General features: G+C 47.4%; 1 protein-coding gene across 1 annotated transcript; it reads left to right on the top strand.

The window, feature by feature from the left end:
• The first annotated feature begins 3,927 nt into the window (after positions 1 to 3,927).
• GPRC5A (G protein-coupled receptor class C group 5 member A) lies at positions 3,928 to 20,579 on the top strand. Its single transcript, XM_063076127.1, has 4 exons — positions 3,928 to 3,989; positions 16,609 to 17,537; positions 19,516 to 19,574; positions 19,847 to 20,579. The coding sequence occupies exons 2-4, from the start codon at positions 16,616 to 16,618 to the stop codon at positions 19,937 to 19,939; spliced, it is 1,074 nt and encodes a 357-aa protein (XP_062932197.1). The 5' UTR covers positions 3,928 to 3,989; positions 16,609 to 16,615; the 3' UTR covers positions 19,940 to 20,579.

Here is a 20,579-nt window from a genome sequence, read left to right as displayed (position 1 = left end):
CTTTCTCATACTTCTATTACATTTCCTACAATGCTTGATGCGTAGTTGGCTCTCAAACACTTCCTACACAGTGCCTGAATGAAGAGCCACTATTAGCAGGGACCTGGCGGGAGCTGTGGTTCACTGATACCAACAGTTCCAATAGATCTGAGGAAATATAAATCCTCTGTTTTGCTCCTACCAACTGAGGGGCTTCTTAAATGAGAATCGAAGTTAGGGAAGGGGACCTTCCATCTTGCTAGCAAGGAGGCAAAGGGAGAGAAAGGGGGAACCCCTGGCTTGAGGTTCTGCAGCTCTGAATTCCAAGGTTGCATTAGTAAAGGGATTAGGATCAGGACATGGGTAGAGCCATCTGGGTTCATTCCTGCAGTCAAGAGTGGGGGTCATGGTGGCAATGGCTGGTGGGGATTGGTAAGGGAGGCGTTGGCAGGGACTGGGTGCTGGGATTCCCAGGCTGAGGCAGATCCAGGCCCATCCCCATGGAACATAAGGCCCCCCTGTGGCCTTGCTGCTGGATGAAGGTCACCTTCAGCAGCAGACCAGCCTCTCTTTAAGGGGAACAGGACACCCTTATCGTGGGGCTCTCCTCTCTTCATTTCTAGCCAGGCGAGCTTCCCTTCCATGCTGCTCAACAATGCTGTCTGGCACTTCAAACCGGGTAACTCTCAGAGGAGGATAACTAGAGTTGGGAGTGAAACCTGGCTCTCCAAACTCCCTTCGTGTCATTTCTTCCACTGATTTCCAAGGGCCTTCAACCTTGTTCTCCAGACCAGTTTAGCAGGACAAGAGACCCGGAAAATGAACTTTTCCATTCACTGGCCCCCTTCCTTTTCCCCTTAGGGGCATCTGAAAATCACTCAGCTATTCCTCCCTCCCCAGTCTCCCCCTCACCTCTCAGACCACCAGCACCCATGACTCAGGTGCAGAGCTGGGGCTAGCAGAGGCAAACAAGGCGCCCAGGGCTCAGAATTTAAGGAGGCATTCAGTCTCCAGGCTGTGCGTGCCTCAGGGTCTTGCCCTAGTTCTGGCTTTTTGTGGGCTGGTGTACCATAGAGGGATGAGAGAAGAAAGGAGGTTAGAAGGAGGGAAGAAGAAGAGAGAGTGCTAAGAGGACAAGGTGGGACATCCAAAATCAGTGGCATTGTGAAGAATAATAACCAAAGACAACGCTTCAGAACATGCACCCCCCACAGAAGCTCTCTCTCATATCCCTCTGGACCTGCCAGACAGACATCGTCCAGAGAACAACGAACAGCAGGAAAAATAAAACACGCCCCATGCTCATTAGGCTTTCCCAAGTTTCTTGTCCTGGGGAGGAGGTGTGGGGATGGGGAAGAAATCTCCAATGTCATGTCCCCTCTGCTCTTGCTGCCTCCTCAGACTTGGTGTTTTCTGCTTGATGTCATAAGCCTCATCCTAGACATGATGTCCAGACTCCTAAAATGCTGGAGCCAGAAGGGCCCTCAGAGACAACTAGCCCCGGGCTGTCCAGTCTGGTAGCCGCTAGCCACGCATGGCTTTTGAGCACTTGAAATGCGGCGGGTCCGAGCTGACCTGTGCTGTAAGGGTAAAATACACATGGGATCTTTGAGGATGTAGTTTAACAAAATAATGTAAAATAGCTCCATCATATTTTTAAAAGTATCGATTATGCGTCAAAATGATATTTGAGATCTATTGGGTTAAATAAAACATGATTAAAATTAATTCCCTTGTTTCTTTTTACTTCTTTTAATGTGGCTGCTAGAAAATTTAACATTATATGTGTGGCTTGCATTTGTGGCTTGAGTTGTGGTTCTATTGTACAGTGCTGGTTTAGTTTGGCTTCCTCCTTTAACAGATGAGAAAACTGAGGTCCAGAGAGAAGCCCCAACTTAATGAAGGGCACACGCTAAAAAGCACCATCATTTCCAGTCCCACCAATCTCACACACACCCCTGGAGCCCTAGGAATGAAGCAGGTGGACCCGCACGCCCCTGGGTTTCTGGCCTCAAGGGAGGTGTTCCAAGACTCAGGGCATTGCCTGTGGTTTTTTGGGAGTGAAATAAAAACCTAGCAAAGGTGTGGGCATTGTCTCCAAAAAGTCACATTTAAAAAGCACATGGAGAAGGGGACCGAATCCCCCTCCCACAACCAGGCACACTGTGCCAGCGCCTCGGGGCATGCCTAGGGACCTAGGGTAAGGATCTGGGGACTGGACCCCCCTCCCACAACCAGGCACACTGTACCAGCACCTCGGGGCATGCCTAGGGACCTAGGGTAAGGATCTGGGGACTGGATCCCCCTCCCACAACCAGGCACACTGTGCCAGCACCTCAGGACCCACTCGAGGACCTGGGGCATGGAACCGGGGATTGGACACTCTCCACAACCAGGCACACTGCCAGCACCACGGAGCAGGCCAAAAACATCTCCTCCATGTGGGTGGCCCACCACAGCCACCACGATAAGCACAGCTGCTGTAAAGGCAGCTAGATGCCACAACCACCATGCAGATGGTCACCAGCCACTGGAGTGAGTCGACACAAGGAGAGTCACCAGCAGAGATAAAGAAAGGAGGACGTCTGTCTCCACAGAGCCCATTTCATAGTGACGGAAGAAGCATCTGCTCTATGATAGTATTGGGGGACCTGATCACACCTCTCAGCATTGGACAGACCATTTGGGCAGCAAGTCATCAGAGTAACCATTATTCTTTCAGAGGGAGAGAAGAAATCTAGGGTGATTAGAGGGGGGAGAGGGGGAGAGAAAGGGGGATGGGGAAAGATTGGACAAGGGGCATAAAGAATAATTACAATTTCTAATAATATATATGCTAGTAATATTGATTTGATCAACATATCTCAATGTTGAACCCCTAAAATATGTATAATCAATTTTGATTCAATAAAAATTAAAAAAAAATAAAAATAAAAAGCACAGTAGATTCTGGAAATTTGGGGTGTGGGGAGAAGTGAAGAGAAAGTTGGGGAGCCCTAGACCATCCCTCATTAATTCACATGCAGATTAACACAGATCAGATTACCAGGTGTCACCACCTTAAGAGCAAAGTCTCCTCTCCCTCCCCCAAGGCAGTGGGGTAGAACCTCGCCTGAGCCCTGACACTGAGGGACAAGCACTCCAGGATTGTTTGACAGGTAAACAAAGACAAGTTTCAGTGGAACTGGCTCCATAATGGAAGAGGAGTGGGGGCAGAAGGAGGGGGAACCAGACGCCAAAGGCAAATTCCTTTATTTCATAGTTCTCTCCGGTGTCCCCATTCCCATGGCCTGCATTGTCAAGGCTTTCGGAGAGGTCCTTAGGAGCAGAGATAATGATCTCTGGGCCCGGCAGCATTAATGGAGCTTATCTGACGGAAGGTTCTGGCAGTCTGAGCTACTGAGCTCTCTGGACCTGCTGGGGAAGCTTTCCTGGGCCTTTTCTTTTCTTTGGCCGGGGAGCCTTGAGAAGGGGGCCACCTCCTTTCTCTTAAGCCTGGCTTCCCGTCCTGCCCTGGCGGGTGAGAGTGGTGGAGAAAGGCTGTCCCACTGGCAAGAACACAGGAGCTGCTACCATCTCGCCCTTGGCAGACAGGAGTGCTGGAGGAGAGGACAGGGCGGGTGTGGGTGTGCATCCACCCTCCGGGAGGTGACAACTTTCACCCGGTGCCTGGTGCACGCGTCTTGGAGTGTGATGAGCTGGGCCAGGCCGAGGTGTGCCCCCGCCCCCCAATTTCAGGGGTGACTGTTTCCCTGACGTCAGGAGGCTTTTGCCTCATTCCCTGGCACAGGGACTTTATTTTCATAACAGCACGAAGTGCCCTGGAACTGGAATAGGCGTGTCCTCTGCCCCTGGCCGTCCCCCGCCCCTTGTCCCTCTGCTAACCCTATCGTTTGCTCCCTCCCTCCGGTGACAGCCACCTTTATAACCGCTCTGGGCCGCCCCAGGGCTCCCCTAGCTCCGAGGGGCTCGCGTGCTGTCCCAGGTCCACAGTCAAAGCCCAGGCACAGGTAAGTGAGGCCGCAGGGCCTCCGGATTGAAGCCATCGGGGGAGTGGGCATTGGGAGGTGAGTGGGAGAAGACAGCAATCCTGGTAATGGAATACAGCTGGCCAGGAGAAAAAAAAAAAAATCCCTAGAAAGGAATTCCTCTAGTTTAACTCAACTCACATCCCCGCCCGGGCTTCCCAGGCTGACGGAGGCGGAGAGCAAAGAGACTGTCAGGGTAGTAGTTGCTGCTCAGACACCCACAGACCTCGAGCAGGGGGAGCCCTGGCCAGGCAGGAGGTGAGCAGCTCTGGGGGAACTTCGTGGGAAGAGAGGAGAGGGAGAAAGGTCTTAGAGAGGGGAAGGAACAGCGTGGAGGGGGACAGGAGGGCGGTGGTGACAGCTGCTACTTTACCTAGATGCTGAAGTTCCCATTTGCTTTGTGCTTCCATCACAAGTGTGCCCTTCTGAATTTTGGGAAATAGATCTGCAAGCCACCCCTTTTCTCTCAGTGTGTGGGGCGGTCAGCTCCACAGCTTTCTGTCCTCTGGTGCCTCTTGAGTTGCTTAGGGATCCGGGGCAGGTGGCAGTTGAATGTGGACCTTCCACCAACAGCTGGATAGGACTTGGGAGGGCCTAAAACCTTGGTTCAGGATGGTCTCTTAACCATCCGGGGGAAGGGCTAGCAAATAGCCAAAGCCTGCTCAGGAATCGGAATGCGAAGGACTCTCCATTCCTGACGTCTTTCCAGGCTGATTTTCTCCTCAGAGGCTTTTGTAAAGACCACACCTGTTGAAGGGTGCAGCTGAGTCAGCCACTGCAGTGGACTCCTGAAGTGGATTCCTGAAGGGGGACACCTTAGCCACTTCAGATACAGTGGGCTGGGTACTACGGGAGGGCTGAGTATGGAGGCCAGCACCCCACCCTCCGGGTTTGTGAGGCTGGCTACCAGTAGGAGAGGGAAGGAATGGGGGGGGGGAAGGGGTGGGAGAGATGCTACCTGGGAGGCACAAGTGGCTCCTCCAAGAGTATGGAGAGGCAAGTGTTCCACGGACAGAATGCAACGAGCAGAACCTGTGGTTTCCTGGGAAGCGCTCTGAGCCTCGAGTCACGAAGCCTGATTTCTCATCCCAGCTCCGCAGGAACGTGTGACTGTGATCAGGCAAGGGCCTGGGCTGTGAGGTCCTGATTAGGGGTCTTGAGAAGGCCCCCAAGCTCCTTTCCCGTGTTTAGATTCTAGCCCTTCTATGTCTGCACATGCCCCCTTGGGAGTCTTCTTTAGAACCTGCTTTTTTTTTTTTTTTTTGGTATTTCACTCATTAGTGCTAATAGAAGGTAACAGGATATGAAGAATTTTGACTGTGTGATTTTATTCTTCTCATTCTGGGTCCACTGCTACTTAAACATCGCAGATTGAGCTCAGGAAATGATGTGGTGGTATAGTAAACAATAAATCAAATAGTATTTCTGTTTGAGGTGTCTTTGACTTTCTGAGTAGTTCAGTGTGTTTGTTTCCACTTTTATTCCTATTTTTTATTGCATTGTGATCAGAATATATGGTCTGTACATTTATTTAAGAATTTCAGATTTTTCTCTATATTCTAAAATATGCTCATTTTTGCTGAATGTTCCATGACTTAAATAGAAGCAATCATGTAGAGTAGGGATGGCAAACTATGGTCCATGGGCTACATATAGCCCACAGACTCTTTTTGTAAATAAAGTTTTATTGGAACATAGCAATATGTTTATGCATTAAACACATTTGTTTATGTATTGCCTATGGCTGCTTTTATGCTACAAATGTATGGCTTGCAAAGCCTAAACCTCTTATTATTATCTGGCTCTTTACAGAAAATGTTTGCTGATTGCTGATATAGAGGATCTAAATTATATGACTTAAAATGGAGATCTAATAACATATGAAGATAGAGAATATTTCCAGTAAAGTATCCATAGAACATTTATAAAAATTTACCATATTATTATTCATTATTTGTATTTTATCTGCCAAGGACTGATAAAGAAATATTAAAGTCTCCTATACCTATAATATTTCTTTTGGTTTCTTCTTATATTTTCAATAGTGTTTGCTTTATATATTTTGGTGCTGTATTATTCAGTGCATAAAAGTTTATGATGGTTTTACCTTCAATCTGGAAGATCCCTAGTTATTGTAAAGCAAGATTTTGGTCCATATAAAACCTTTTTTTCTTGATTACAATTTTGTGTGATATTAAAACCTCAATTCCTACTTAACTCTTTTACCTTGAGTGAGTTTTTAACTTTGTGTCTGACACATAACACCTGTGAAATAAACATTGTCTATTAGTATTCCTTCTTTTTTCATTTATTTTCATTTTTTTCTTCCTTTTGCTTTCATCCTTTCTGAATCTCTTTGTTTTAGGTAAGGTTCTTATAGGTGTAATATAGTTTAATTTGGTCTTTTTTCAAAATAAAAAAATTACCATTTACATTTATTGTAATAGTTTCTTGCTATTGTCATCTAATTTTAGGCCATATGTTCTGCTCTTTCCCATCCTTTCACCCATTGAGCAGTATATATAGTACATTTTTAGATGTGCTAGGCAACTTAGTGGATGGTTGTAAGGAGAGATGATAAGTTTAATTTTGGACTTGTTAGATCCAACATGAATATGTTATACACTGAAATAAAATACTTAAATGAAGGGATCTTTTGAGCTTCAAGATAGTATACCAACAGAGGACATTACTTTATCCTCCTATTTTCTGGAAATTTAATTTCTTAGAATTCTGGGCCTAAGAGATTTGGAAGTTTCACTCAAAATCTGAAGTTTTTTTAAAAAATGATTTTCAATATTCTATTTTATATTAGCATTAATCTAAAGTCTTAATGCTTTGTTTAGAATAAGCCAAAGATGGCAATAACTTCAGGGAACTACCTGAAAGTGCAGAAATTGGGATAAACACTGTTGTACCTGTTTCGATCTGCCTAAGGTGCTGGGATATCTTCTCTCAGTTGCTACACAGAAACTCAATTCAGCGATGTTATTCAGATGTTATTCATAAGTTGTTGCACAATACATCACTTTTATGTCATCAGAATTGGGATAGTTCCCCAGAACAGGGAATCCTGGAGATTTCCCAGTAGACACTTTCCATTTATAACTAATCCTTCATCAAGTGATGAAGTGCAGAGAAATTTCTGTAGGACTCCTCCCTTATAGGAGGATTAGCATTAGCACATATTCATCTTCAAAAATGTTTCCTCCCCATTACTCATACTTGCTAATATGTAACTTGCTTTGGGTAAGTATTAAGTAGTCAGTCTTAGTCCAAAATATTTGGTCAGCAACCACTGTGCAGAGCCCATAGTGAGGGGGAAACCAACAAACAGAAGATTTGCTCTATTTCCCTGAGGAGCTTGTTATCAGATAGGATAGTCAGCACTGACATTAATGTGTAATACATAACATGTATATGGAAAAACCTGAGTGCCAAGAAGTACTTAATTGTTAAAAACTATTAAGAGATCTACATATTTGGAATGAGATGGGATTAGTAATAATAATAATAATTTTAAAAAAACCTCATGATAGAGGCTAAGTTTTGGCTCAAGTTTTGAAGAAACATGGTAAATGGATTGTGGACAGGAAGGGAAAGTTCTTTCTGGTTAGCAGAATAATGCATGTGCTGAGGAAAGAGCACGACTATGTGAGAAGACCTCAGGTGAACCTAAATTGCCCTCTAGTTAGAAAACACTCTGGAAGATTTGCTTGCCTTGAATAGAGCTGAGAGGGGAGTTGAGAAGGAGCGGTGGGAGAGCCAACTGGAGAAAAGCTTTGAAGCTCAAATTGAGGCTGAATCTGTTATTACAGACAAAAAGGAGATAATATGCTCTCCCCTCACACACCTTTCTTTTTCTTTTTTTAAAGCATGGTGAGGAAGACTTTATTTAGGACCATCCATCTGCAATGGGGTCTTGCAGTGGGGGAGAAAGATTGGGCTCAACTCTGAATACAGCATGGGCAGAGGGACATTCTTAGCCAAGGAGCAGGTGGGGGGGTGGGGTCAGTGGATGGGATAGGACTAAGACAGAGCATCAGGGGTAAGGGGGATTCTGGCTAAATTGACCTAACAGGATTCTTGTTGAATGCAGGCCAGGGTGATCAGATATCACCTGGGGGATGGTGGGGGATGAGAAACCCAATCAGCTGTCACCCAGAGGGTGATCACATAATACGCTTTTGAACTGCTGAGTCTAAAGACCCCTTCCCAGGCCTGCTCTTCTCTGCTCCCTCTGCAGCACTTGGCTCCACTGACCACTCTGTTTTAGAAACTGCCCCTTGGCTTCTGGGAAATCACGTGGGCTTGTTTCTTTTACTAACCCCTCTGACGATTTCTTTTCAGCATCCTCTGCTGACTCCTATTTAGATGACACGGTGTTCCCCATGGCTCTGACTTTGGCTTCTGTGTGATCTTTTCTCCCCTCAAAGCTTCAGACACCACCCTGCGGCTGATGCCTGCCAATCTGCACTGCAGCCCAAACCTCCGCCAAGCTCCAGACCTGGGTGTCCACGTGCAGAGGGACTCAGCATGACCCAGTATCTAGGCGCCTGGCTTTTAAGACCTATGCAACCTTGGGCAAGCTAACTGAGCCTCAGTTTCCTCAACTGTAAAAAGGGGGCATAGTAATAGGGTTTTTATGAGGATTAAATAAAACAATACATGGCTCAGTGTAAACTCGCAGGACTTCGCTCTTGTTATTCCTGGGTAACTCCTCTTGTATATCCCGTATTTACCATAGATCCAACAAAGCTAAACTCAGCATCTCTCTTTACAAGCCTCTATTTCTAAGCTCCGAGAATGGTACTGCTCAGTTGCCTAAGCCAGAAACCTGGGAATTCACCTGGGCTCTTCCATTCTTCAGTCTCTTCTACCTTCATAAAAATCTCCGACCATTCCCTGCTCGTCTTTGGAGCCTCATCTCCCTGCTCTCACCTCTCCTCCCTTAAGCCTTTTAAATTATTTTTCTTTCTTTTTTTTTGAACCCCGTTAGGTAGAATAGGTCACCGTTTTGCACATGCCCTCAGCATTCCCAGTATACTCTGCAACTCCTTAGCTGTGTGTCAGTGTGACTGTTGTTCCTCCCCAGGGCAGCAGCCACACTATAGGTCTATGGGATTTGTACACTTAGCAGGGTGTCTGACACCAAGTCCTGACACAAAGTAGACACTTAAATGTCTGTTCATTGACAGAAGATCGAATGCAGGATTTCTTGTTCTGGAGACTTCTCAGTAAGCCAATATGGTGGTTTAAATGGGTGAGGCTGGAGTAAGGGAGAAAAACTTCAGAGATCATGACAGTGACGCAGAGATGAAATGAAGGATTGATTTATGATGATGACTGCTCATAAAGGGCTATTCTTCCTAACTATGTGACACTGGATGTGTGACTTCCTCTCTCTAAGAGTTAGTCTTCTCATCTACGTAAGTGGACTGTAGGACTATTAAATGAGATAATAAATGTAAAAATACATAAATGAGAGAATATGTGTAAAGACGAATACTCAGCATATGCCCAACTCATAACAGGACTCAGTACGTGGCAGTAGTTGTCATTATTTTTATTTGCAATTATATTGTGACTACTGTTATTACTACTGACTGAATGTAGCAATTTGAGAATATTAAGATGCTAGAAAATCACAGATTTGCAGGGCCGAGAGGGTGTGAAGGTTCAGCTCCAGCAAACACTGAAGTTACTTGGTGTCATTCCCAGGACAGCCCTAAGAGGTAGGTGTTGCTATTGTCATTTCGAGATGATGGAATGAGATAAATCTCATGAGGAGGAAGATAAGATCAGCTTTTAGCAAGGTTCAGGGCCCCAGGTAACTCAGTCTCAGATGTCTGAGAAGGGCTGTGTAGGGCAAACTTCCAGGTCTAGGTACCAGCAACTCTTGACACTTTCCTACCTCTCTGGTGGCGAGAGGAGTCTCAGATTGGAAGCTGGCAGCTGGGAGACTCACCATGTGTTGGCATTTATCCTTGCATACCAGCCAATGCTGTATGTCAGCCAAGGTCATGGCTAGGGTCTGTACTGCTCCAGTGACCTCTGGCTTTGTCTGTCCGGTGAGCACTCCCCTGTCCTTGGCCTGTGCTCAGACCCTTCACCCTCAACTTCAGCCCCGATTTTGGGCTCGGTTAGGAGTTTGTGGCTCATACTCTCTTAATGACATGAGATGGGGCAAGAAGGAGGATGAGGGGGAGGGAGAGATTTGGAAGTTGTCTACATGGAGCTCCCCAGAAGGGTGGACGGCGGAGCTGGACTTGGGCTCAGACCACCTAGTTTAGCACACTTTCCCTCATTTCATAGAGGTGGGACGGAGGTTACGAGAGGTTAAGTGACGTGTCCACACACATCACGGCAGCTGAAAACCCTTTTTTCTAAAGGGGAGGAATAACAGATGGCTTGGAATCGAGGGCCATGAGTGATCCCTCCCCCCCGGCCTCCCTTCCTTCTCCTCTCCAGCCCCCTCCTCTTCTTCTTCCTTTCCCTCTCCCCCTCCACCCCTTTTAAACTTTTTTTCATGCCTGATCATTCCAAAAGGGTTGTGGGAACTGTCACCTTGTTGGGCAGGGTAGGGCAGCCCTGTTAGCAGGTGTAATAAGTGGAGAAGGTCTCCTCCTTAGGACTCAAAGTCTCTTCTCATGCCCACAGCCGAGGCCACACACTAAACCCTTCTCCAAAGTGCAGGCTTTAGTCATCAAGGTATTGGGTGGGAACACATGACGCATTCCAGTTAATCCCTCTTTGCTTGCTGGAAAAACCTCAGGACTCATGCTCTCCTGGGAGGCACTGGAGTCACTAAGATAAGAGCAGGGTTTTCCAGACATGGCCCAGAGCTCCTAACCTCAGACCCAAAGTGCAATTCTGACAGCCCGTGTGAGCAGAAAGATGGGAAGAAGGGGAGTTAAAATTAAGGGTAGGAGACAGGGGCTTGTGAGGAAACCAGGGACCACCCACCCAGCTCCTGAGCAGCCCACCTCCCCCACTGACTCCACTTCTTCCACCCGCCAAGCAGTGTCCAGTCACTTATCCATTCTGGTTAGGCACTTCCACGCGTCAGCTGCTTGTCTGGAGACGGGGGAGAAAATGTTTTATGACTCAGTCCCTGCCTTCACAGAGCCTTGAATCTAGAGGGAGACACAGACCTGCCAACAGGCATTTGCGGGGCGGCACAGGCGCCGTGGTAGGGAAAGCTGAGGCTGTGTGGGATTCATAGGATGTGTCTCTCATTGGACTTGGGCATCAAGGAAAACATCCCGGAGGAAGGGACATCTAAGTCAAGTGAAGGTGGTGGAGAATGGGAAGCAGCTGGGACAGCATGTTTGAAGTGAGGCTGTGGGGCTTGTTTGGAGCAGAAACCAGAAGGTCACATACTGGGGAGGAAGGTGAGGAGGGTGTGGTGAGGCGTGAGGCTGGAGAGGCAGGCAGGGGCTGCACTTTGCGTGCAGATGTATGGCTCTTTCCCTTGGCTGCACTTAGCCATGGCTCAGAGAGAGCAGCCCTGGATGCAGAGGACAGAGAGGTCGGGCTTCTGAGGTGGCCCCAGGAGAGATGATGGTGGCCTGGCTTAGGGAACGGGAAGAAGTGGGCATATTCAAGATACGGACGAGGTGGCATTGATAGGATTTGGACAATGGGCTTGCTGGTGTGATAGGGACTTCTTAGGCCACTTCCCGGTGTGGTGGTAGGTCATAAGTGAGCTTTTAGAGCTGCTGTCTTGGGTTCACCAATGGGGAGACCCATGGGATGCCACCTGCCCTGCTTTCTCGTCTCCTGGTGGAGGCCCTCTTTTCCTCCCCTGTCCCCTGCAGTAGAGCACGTGCAGTCAGCCTGAGTGTGCCGCCGTCTCCTCTTCACCATGTGCAGGGATTTGAGGGTATGTAGCCCTATACAGCTGGAGCAACTCACAAGGACAGACTGTGCTCTGCAGTGATGTAACCCCTGCCCAAAGCAGAAAGCACCGCCGAGCACCGAGGTGTCACCCCCATTTGGAATCAGCAGGTCCCTCCTGGCTTTAAAGTTCTTCTTAACATTAACACGTTTATGTTAAGACCTGTGACTTTGGTGTTTGAATTTGGGTTTGCATCTTGGCCCTTCCAGCTGTGTGACTGTGGGTGAGTCCACCAACTTGTGCCTCAGTTGAGGCACTTGTAGGATAATAATAATAATAACGATAGCTATACCACAAGGTTGCTGTGAGGTCGAATGAGTCAAGTGCATGACCTGTGCCTGGCCCACGGTATAACGAGCTCTGAGCCCTTTCTCCCTTCAGTGCAGTCCAAGAGTCAGATGTTTCTATCCTCTCTGGTTTGATCTTTGTAGGAGCAAGTGTTTTCTTGGTTGGACCCCAGGTCTCCCTTCCCTTGACTTTGGTTACCAATGATGCCCAAACAACCACTAGGATTGTTCTGTTTTTTCATTCTTGTCCAACCCACGATTCTCCTAGGTTGTCTCTCTAGCTCCTGGCACTTCATATTCCCAAATGCTGATTGCTTCCCCCCACCTTTTTTTTTTGGGCCGCTGGCCAGTATGTGGACCCAAACCCGTGGCCTTGGTATTATAACACCACTCTCTAACCAGCTGAACTAACTGGCCCCAATTGCATACTTTTTCCTTCTCAAACCCTGTTTTCTAGGAATCCTTCTTGGTTTCTCAGAACCCTGCCCTTCTCCTCCAGCCACCATCCTGGTGTCTTTCCCCCCTCTGGGCCATTTTCTGAACACAGCCCCTTTTCAGTACAGACTAGCTTGTTAGTGACCTGGTGAGGTTTATTTTCCTCTGACTAAATTCAAAGTACTTATGACATTTTAGACCTGTTGAGCAATCCCTATCTGGCTGGGGAAGGGACGGAGGAGAGTTAATAGAGGTGAATTAAGAACGATAATTCCAAAAAAATTAGTCACCCAGATAAAAAATATTTACTCAGAAGTTTTAAAAAAGATATTTATGAGAGAATTGGGAAATATGAACCCTAACTGAATATTTGATATTAAAGGATGGTTGTTAATTTTAAGTGTAGTTAAAAAGTTTTTATCTTTTAAAAATACAGACTGAAGTATCTATGGATAAAATTATATGATGTCTGAGATTTGCTTAAAAATCTAGTGTATAGGGTAGGGACACAGACGAAGGAAAATTGGCTATATATTGATAATATTTGAAACTAGGTGATGGAGACATGGGCCATCATTATAAAAATTTCTATAATAAAAACTTTAGAAGGTTTGATAACATGTGTTTTCAAGGTACCTGGGGGACTGTTTCTGCATTCCCCTTGCATGATTGGGAGGTGGGAGGTGGAAGTGAAATTGGGGACAATTGATTTTCTCCTCTCTCCACACCCACTGCCGTTGCTCTTGTTGGGTCCTGGTCTGTGGGTGCCAGGATGCCCCGAGACACAGTACAGCTGCACAAGAAGTGAGGGGCCTGGAGGTCCAAGTTGGGGGCAGGGGTCTCTGCCTTACTGTCCCTCCATCCAGCACCAGAACTGTCCTTTAGGCAGAAACCTCATCAGTCTATGTCAAGACGGAGAGTCATCAGGTTCAAAGTTCCTCCTGATTACATGACTACTTGTCAAGGAACAGCAGTACTTTGAGGGGTGGGGAAGTGCAATTGGCAGGGAGGGGCAGGTGTAGAGAACAGAGGGGAGAGGTGAACGCCTTTCCTACTAGGCGCCACCTGGTAATGAATCTGAGAGGGTGTGGAGGATGGAAGGAGGTGAGACGCACGGGGCCTGGATCCCTTCCCTTGCTCCCTTGAATGAGACAGGGTTCTTCCTCTTCCGCATTCACGGTACAGACTGGGGAGAGCCCTCCCCCCACCCTTGCCCATCCCACCAGAGAGTGAACATTCGCAGGCAAGGCAGGTCAGACATCGGGTGCCTGTATCTGCACTGCATTTACCTTTCTTTTTCCATCTGTTTCTCATTCTGTACCATCCTGTAGAGGTGGAACGTAACCCAGTCTTTGTTGCTCTGCAACAGGGATGGCTGTGGTGTAATTTCCAGCAGGGCAGAGTGTGCAGGTGAGGGAAGGTGGTGGAAAGCCTGTGGCAGTAGTGGCAGATGATGTCTCTCTGTCTGACTCTTCTACCACGGCAGGAAATATGTCTGTTTTCCCCTTTACCATTGAGTACCTAGAATAGTGATTGGCTCCTAGGGGTGTTCAGTAAATATTTGTTGAATGAATGACTATAAAGTATAAAGTTAAGCTTGGAGAGCCAAATTTCATCAAAAGGTCAAGAAGATAGATTTAAGCTATATCTGGTGTTATTTTATTCCAATACCCCACACATAATATTCTAACATATATATATGCGTTCATATATATGTATGTGTGTATATTGCATATATGTACATAGACATATATATCATTTTTTCCTAATTGCTACATGGATAAAACAATTCTGATATGATTACTATCACATCTAATTGAAAAGAAGATTTTGCATCTTTAAGGGAGGCAGGTGTTTGTATTCGTCTACACTGAGGGGGGTGCTCTTTGCCTTCAATAGTGAGCGACAGCTCATTCTGCAGCGTGCTGTGCTGCCCTCTCTCTGCCTTGTGACCTGATCTCGAAGAGGCAGGATGGAAGGAGAAGGGAAGGTGTTCTTTTTTTTTCTTGGGTAATCATAGTACCTCATAGTGGTTGGTGCTTCTAGGGGCCAGAGAAATCTCATTGGTAAGCATTTATGGGTGTGTGGTGAAGAAACTGAGTTATTTTTTCTGATGTAAGGAAAGAGGCAAGATTCAGCTGATGCACCTTCTCCTCTTCCCAATCTCAGCCCTTCCTCTTGTTTCCGATTTCTTGCTGCACATTCTGCATCCCTATTCGGCATCAGAGGAGGCCGGGAGCTGTTCCTGTGCTTTTCCATGGAGGTGGCCTTAGTGAGCCTTCCCTTCCTCTGACTCTAGCCCCATTTCCTGCCAGACCGTACTTCTCTAGTCCATTCAGAACTTCTCACTGCAGAGTGAACAATCCTATTGGGAGAAGAAAAACTAAAGAAAAAAAAATTCCATGCACAAATAGCATACACCGAAACAAAAGGAATAGTGTAACGGAAACATATGAGCAGTAAAATAACTGAGATAAAATTTATAGTTTATTGAGAAACTGTTAGGACTGTAGCTATGTCTAGCAATGTTGAATTTCGACAGCTAATCTGACATTGACTTTGAGATTTGAGAGCCATCAGTTTTGAGGAAATGTGGAAACATTTCCTAATTTATCTTCCCATTGGTGCCCCGAATCCCTAGGATTTAGATTTTATGGATTGGGCGGATAGCTGGGTCTGAAATTCACATGAAGCTGTGGGGGAAGAGAAAGAAGTTTTTCTCCTGAGAGATTAAGGACTGATAAATAGGTGGTAAACTATTGTACATCCAGTCAATCCCTTATTATTCCTTATTACCCCAAATAAATGAGTGGATTCCCTGATTTGTGGGTCATCCACCACCTGGGAGCTCGTCTCCTTCCTGGGGCTGGACTAAGAGAGTGGAATTGGGGCCCTAATGAAGCATCTGGTAAGGGAAGGGGTGAGGAAAGAGTGAGAAACCGAGATGGGGACTGTCTCAGACTGCATTTTAAGGCCAATGAGAAGTCCCTTGAGAGGCAACACCTATAGGAAGTAGTTAAGAGCAGGAATCTTGGAGCCAGACAACCTGCGTTCAAATCCTGGCTCTGCCATTTCCTGGCTGCTGTCTGATGTTGGGTAAGTAACTCCCTACCTCCGTTTCCTCATCTAAAATAGGGATACTAATTTTTACCTCATAGCGTTGCTATGAAATTTGGCTCATTAATATACATGTAAAATGATTAGAAGTAAAAATCTGACCTATAGTAAACATGAATGTGTTTGCTATTTGTGGTATTTTTTGTTGGATTACCCGTTGCTTTTGTGTCACCACGACTTCCCTTCCTATAGTTAGCTAGTTTAGAGCTGGTTATGACAGGGAAGACTCCTTCCACAACTTTTTGGAATTAGTAGAGCCATCCTTACAAATCTTAAGGAGCAGAAAAAACCCTTCTAGTACGAGACGGAAGAGCCTAAGAAGAGAATCCGGCAGCTCAGAAGTGAATGTCGGTCTTCTGAAGAAAAATCTGCAGTCAGATAACTCCTCTTTTCCATGAGAGAAGGGATGCTTGCAAGTGACATCTGAAACAGGGTTAAAGATGGACAAAGACTTGGGACTGATGAATTATTATTGAAGTGTTAACTTCGAGCCTAGATAGCTCTATGTTCACTAATTCCTAAGAAAACAGTAGCCCAAAACATCAGAACCCTGGTAGGTTACTTGTGATATGTGTTCTGAAATTAGGCTCTGAAACACCTCTTTGGAGCTTTGGGTACTCTGGCTTCAAGGGTAATAATAATACAGTTAAATTTGGGGTAGGGGCCTATGAGATTTGTTCCCTTCCTTTATCAGTCTTTAGCATTTGCCACAAAAGGTAGGGAGAACTTGGTAGAATTAGCTAATGGAGTAAGTTCCAGGGCAAAACCCTGGCTAAACATACAAGTTTTTCCTAATCCTTTCTTAGTCCTCTGTGTCGAGTTTAAGAGACTCACCCCCCCGCCAACCTTTGCTCTTATGCAGGACCAGCATGGCTGTATCAGCCCCCTCCGGTTGCCGCTCAGACCTGGACTCCAGGTACTACAGACTTTGTAACACAACTGAAGCCTGGGGCATCGTCCTGGAAACGGTGGCCGCAGTGGGGGCTGTGACCTCAGTGGCCTGCATGCTCGCTCTCCTGATCCTCATCTCCAAGGTGCAGGACTCCAGCAGGCGGCAAATGCTCCCTACCCAGTTTCTCTTCCTCCTGGCTGTGCTGGGGGTCTTTGGCCTCACCTTCGCCTTCCTCATCACACTGGACGGCAGCACGGGGCCCACACGCTTCTTCCTCTTCGGCATCCTCTTTTCCATCTGCTTCTCTTGCCTCCTGGCTCACGCTTTCCAATTGACGAAGCTGGTCCGCGGGCAGAAGCCCCTCTCCTGGCTGCTGATCCTGGGCCTGGCTCTGGGCTTCAGCCTGGTACAGGATGTCATCGCTGTTGAATATGTTGTGCTCACCATGAACAGGACCAACGTGGACATTTTTTCTGAGCTCTCTGCTCCTCGTCGCAATGAAGACTTTGTCATGCTGCTCATCTACGTCCTCTTCTTGATGGTGCTGACCTTTTTCATGTCCTCTTTCACCTTCTGTGGATCCTTCACTGGCTGGAAGAGACACGGGGCCCACATCTTCCTCACCGTGCTCCTCTCTGCGGCCCTCTGGGTGGTATGGATCACCCTGCTCTTTGTTCCTACCCCTGGTGCCCAGTGGGATGACACCGTCCTCAGCACAGCCTTGGTGGCCAATGGCTGGGTTTTCGTGCTCGTTTATGTTGTCCCTGAGTTTCAGCTGCTCACTAAGCAACGAGACCCCACGGATTATCCCGTTGAGGACGCTTTCTGTAAACCTCAATTCATGAAGAAGAGCTATGGCGTGGAGAACAGAGCCTACTCTCAAGAGGAGATTACTCACGGTATGTACGGTGGCGAGGTGGAGAATCCCTTGGAGAAAGATGGTGGGGAGGTGGGGGGTGGAATCCCAGGACACCTGTAAGGAACATGCAAGATTTTCCAGATTATGCATACCCCTGATAGAACAGATATGTTTCCCAAGGCTCAGATCTTGCTTAAAATCTTCCAGCCAGTTAGAGATAAGCAGAACCAGAAGCTGGCCCCTGGTGTCTTAATCTAGTACTTTCTACACAACACAATGTAGGTTTCTCTGAATCAAAATAAGATGGAACAAAGGCACGGAGAAGGAAGGATTAGAAAAATTCCTCGTGATAAGTAGGTGAGATTGTGTTCTTTCTAAAAGATAACTAGGTATTTCTTCTAGAAAGTGGAGCCTCTGCAGCTGTGAGTGCTACGCTCTCCTACAGTGATCACAGAGCAGAGAAGGGAGAAAGCCTTTTATCACAGAGCCACATTTTACTGTGGGTCTCTGGGCCCATGGGAGGGAGGAGATCATAGTTGACAGGGTGATGCTCTGGCCTGGAGCTGTGTGAAGCGAGCGTTCTGTTGTTGTTCTCATAAGAAAAAGAGGCTGACCTGATAGCCAGAAACTGCCCTTGCCCATAGGGGTCTATTCATGGGTGTCTGGGGTTTACATCGATCTTTGAGTCTAATCACAGGAGGTGGGCGATTTGGGGACAGGAGTGAGGGACCTCCAAGGCCAGTTTCTTGGCCCCATAAGTGGAGATCTTTGAGGTGCAAAACTTCCTAGTGCTTCTCACTGCAGCTCTGGTTTCTTTCCTGGGCACTCGGAAGTCTGAAGGGGGAAGGTCAGGGGGTGTATTTTACCCACCCACCCCCTCCTGTCCTTTCCCAGGGCTTCACTCTGTCACCTCACCCCTGGACTCCCTGTTGTCATTCCCTACCCATGCTTCCTTCCTGCCGTTTGTTTTGTGGGCCCCTGTCGGCTGACTCTCCCTGTAGTGCTGTCCTGGCCACTCAGCAGCTCACAGTCCTCACTGGCTCCCCGCTGTCCATCCCATCGTACCAGATCCTTACCGAGGCCTTCTGCAGACGGAATTGACAACCGTGGAGGCTCCGCTCTCCGTCCAAACAAACCCAGTCACTGCACTTCCTCTGCCTCTGGGTCTGGGCTCCAGGTGCTTCTGTCCTCTGCCTGGCATGGCTGTCTTCCCTCTCCTTGTCCTTTTCCAGAGTCAGGCATTCCCCAACCTCCCTCAGCGATCACCCTGCCTGTGCATCTGCAGGACTTTGAAATACTTGCATCAGAGTTTTCTCATCCGATCGTTATTTGTGAACCTGTCACATATTCCTTACTCTCCAGGGTCAGCTGCAGGGTAGGGATCGTTCTGCTTAATCCTTGTGTTTTTCACACTGTCTTACATATGGAAGATGTTTATGTATTTATTGAGTAAATTAGGCAGGTAAGTTTGGTGGGAAATAAATGAATTGATTTAAATTGCACTCATGATGATTGCATGTGTTTACCCTTCTGTTCCCAAGTTTAAAACCCTCTGATTTTCCCAAAATACACAGAAAACAATTATTCATACATTCTGCCACTTCCCAAATAAAATAATACAAATATATATATATATTCCTTGTTGGGCAGTTAAGGAAGTAGGTAGATCCCTAGTGAGATTCACTCTAGGTACACTTCTGGCCAGATCTGTGTCTGGAAAGATGATTTTAAAATGGCTTTTCAAATGTGCTTTTGAAGTGGTCCTAGGTTGAGGTTGAAAAGAGGTTTGAAAAGCATAGTGACCACATGCTGCTAGATATTCATTTATTCAGCTGATATCATGCTTGCTCTGTACCTGGGCTTGGGCTGGGGACACAGTCTGTCCCTGTAGGAAACTTAGAGTCTACTGGGGAGACAGGCAATGAAACGGACAAGGGGTCACCCCGTGATACGAGAGATAATGGCTGAGCACAGGTGGAGCCCTCCTGCTCTAATTTCTCCCCTCCCCTCTGTTTCAGGTTCTGAAGGGACAGGGGACACACTCTATGTCCCTTATTCCACCCATTTTCAGCTGCAGGTAAATGATCTCTTTCTCCTTCATCAGTGGCATTCACAGCCCAGGAATGCATATCCTTTGGGCACAGATGCTGGCCCCTAGGTGGCCAACTTGAAAGGATGATGTGTCTTCTCATGGGGTTGGGGTGGCAGAGCACTGGGCACAGGGAGGACCTAGGGGGAGGGCATGGAGGAAGGGAAGGGAAGGGAGGCTAGATTCCTGCCCGGACTGGGGGCCTGTTGGGATGGCCGGGGCCTGGGCTGAGTTTAACCCTGTGGCTGCTTCACTTTCAGAATCGGACTTACCAGAAGGACTTCTCCATCCCACGGGCCCATGCTCAATCTAGCCCTTACAATGACTACGAAGGAAGGAAAGAGGGCAGTTAACTCTGTCCTGGAGAGTGGGATGGACACACAGCAAGGCAGCAGACCCAGCCGGGAGTTCAGAGGGATGTGGGCTACCTTCTGAGTCTTCTAAGAAAACTGCATGAAACATTCCAGGAACAGCTGGCCTCCCTCCCAGCCTCAGCCACTATTCTTCCCTACTGGACTTGTTGTGGGCTAGTGGGACTCCGGTTCTTTGCAGCACTGTGATGTCTTTCCTTTGTCCCATACTTAGCGTACTTGATCTGAGTGGGGGTCTCAGGCAACTCAGGGTGAGACTCACTCTTCCTGTCGTTTTACACGTGACTCAACGTCTGCTCATCTGACCGCCTGCTGGCTCGCTCAGCTGTAGCAGCCAACTCACCTCACTGAAGGTGGGTTTTGTAAAGATTGCCTGGCCCAGAACAGAGCTGCAAATCTGAGCAAAAACAGCAAGGCCTGTCTCCCAGCCCCATCTATGGCCCCTGAATCTACACTGGAAACCAACTTCCTGGCACCATCCCCCACCCCTGCCTTCTTGCTTGGGTAGGAGAGGCTAAAGGTCACCCTGCCTCACACGGGGCCTCTGCAGATCCCCTGTGTGATGCCAGGTCACCCCTCTCTTCTGGCACTGTGCCCAAACTTGCTTCAATCCCCAGACCCC

This window comes from Cynocephalus volans, chromosome 12, assembly GCF_027409185.1.
Source record: "Cynocephalus volans isolate mCynVol1 chromosome 12, mCynVol1.pri, whole genome shotgun sequence".
NCBI lineage: Eukaryota > Metazoa > Chordata > Mammalia > Dermoptera > Cynocephalidae > Cynocephalus > Cynocephalus volans.
Note: the sequence above shows the minus strand (reverse complement) of the source record. Positions and strands in the feature narration are given on the sequence as shown.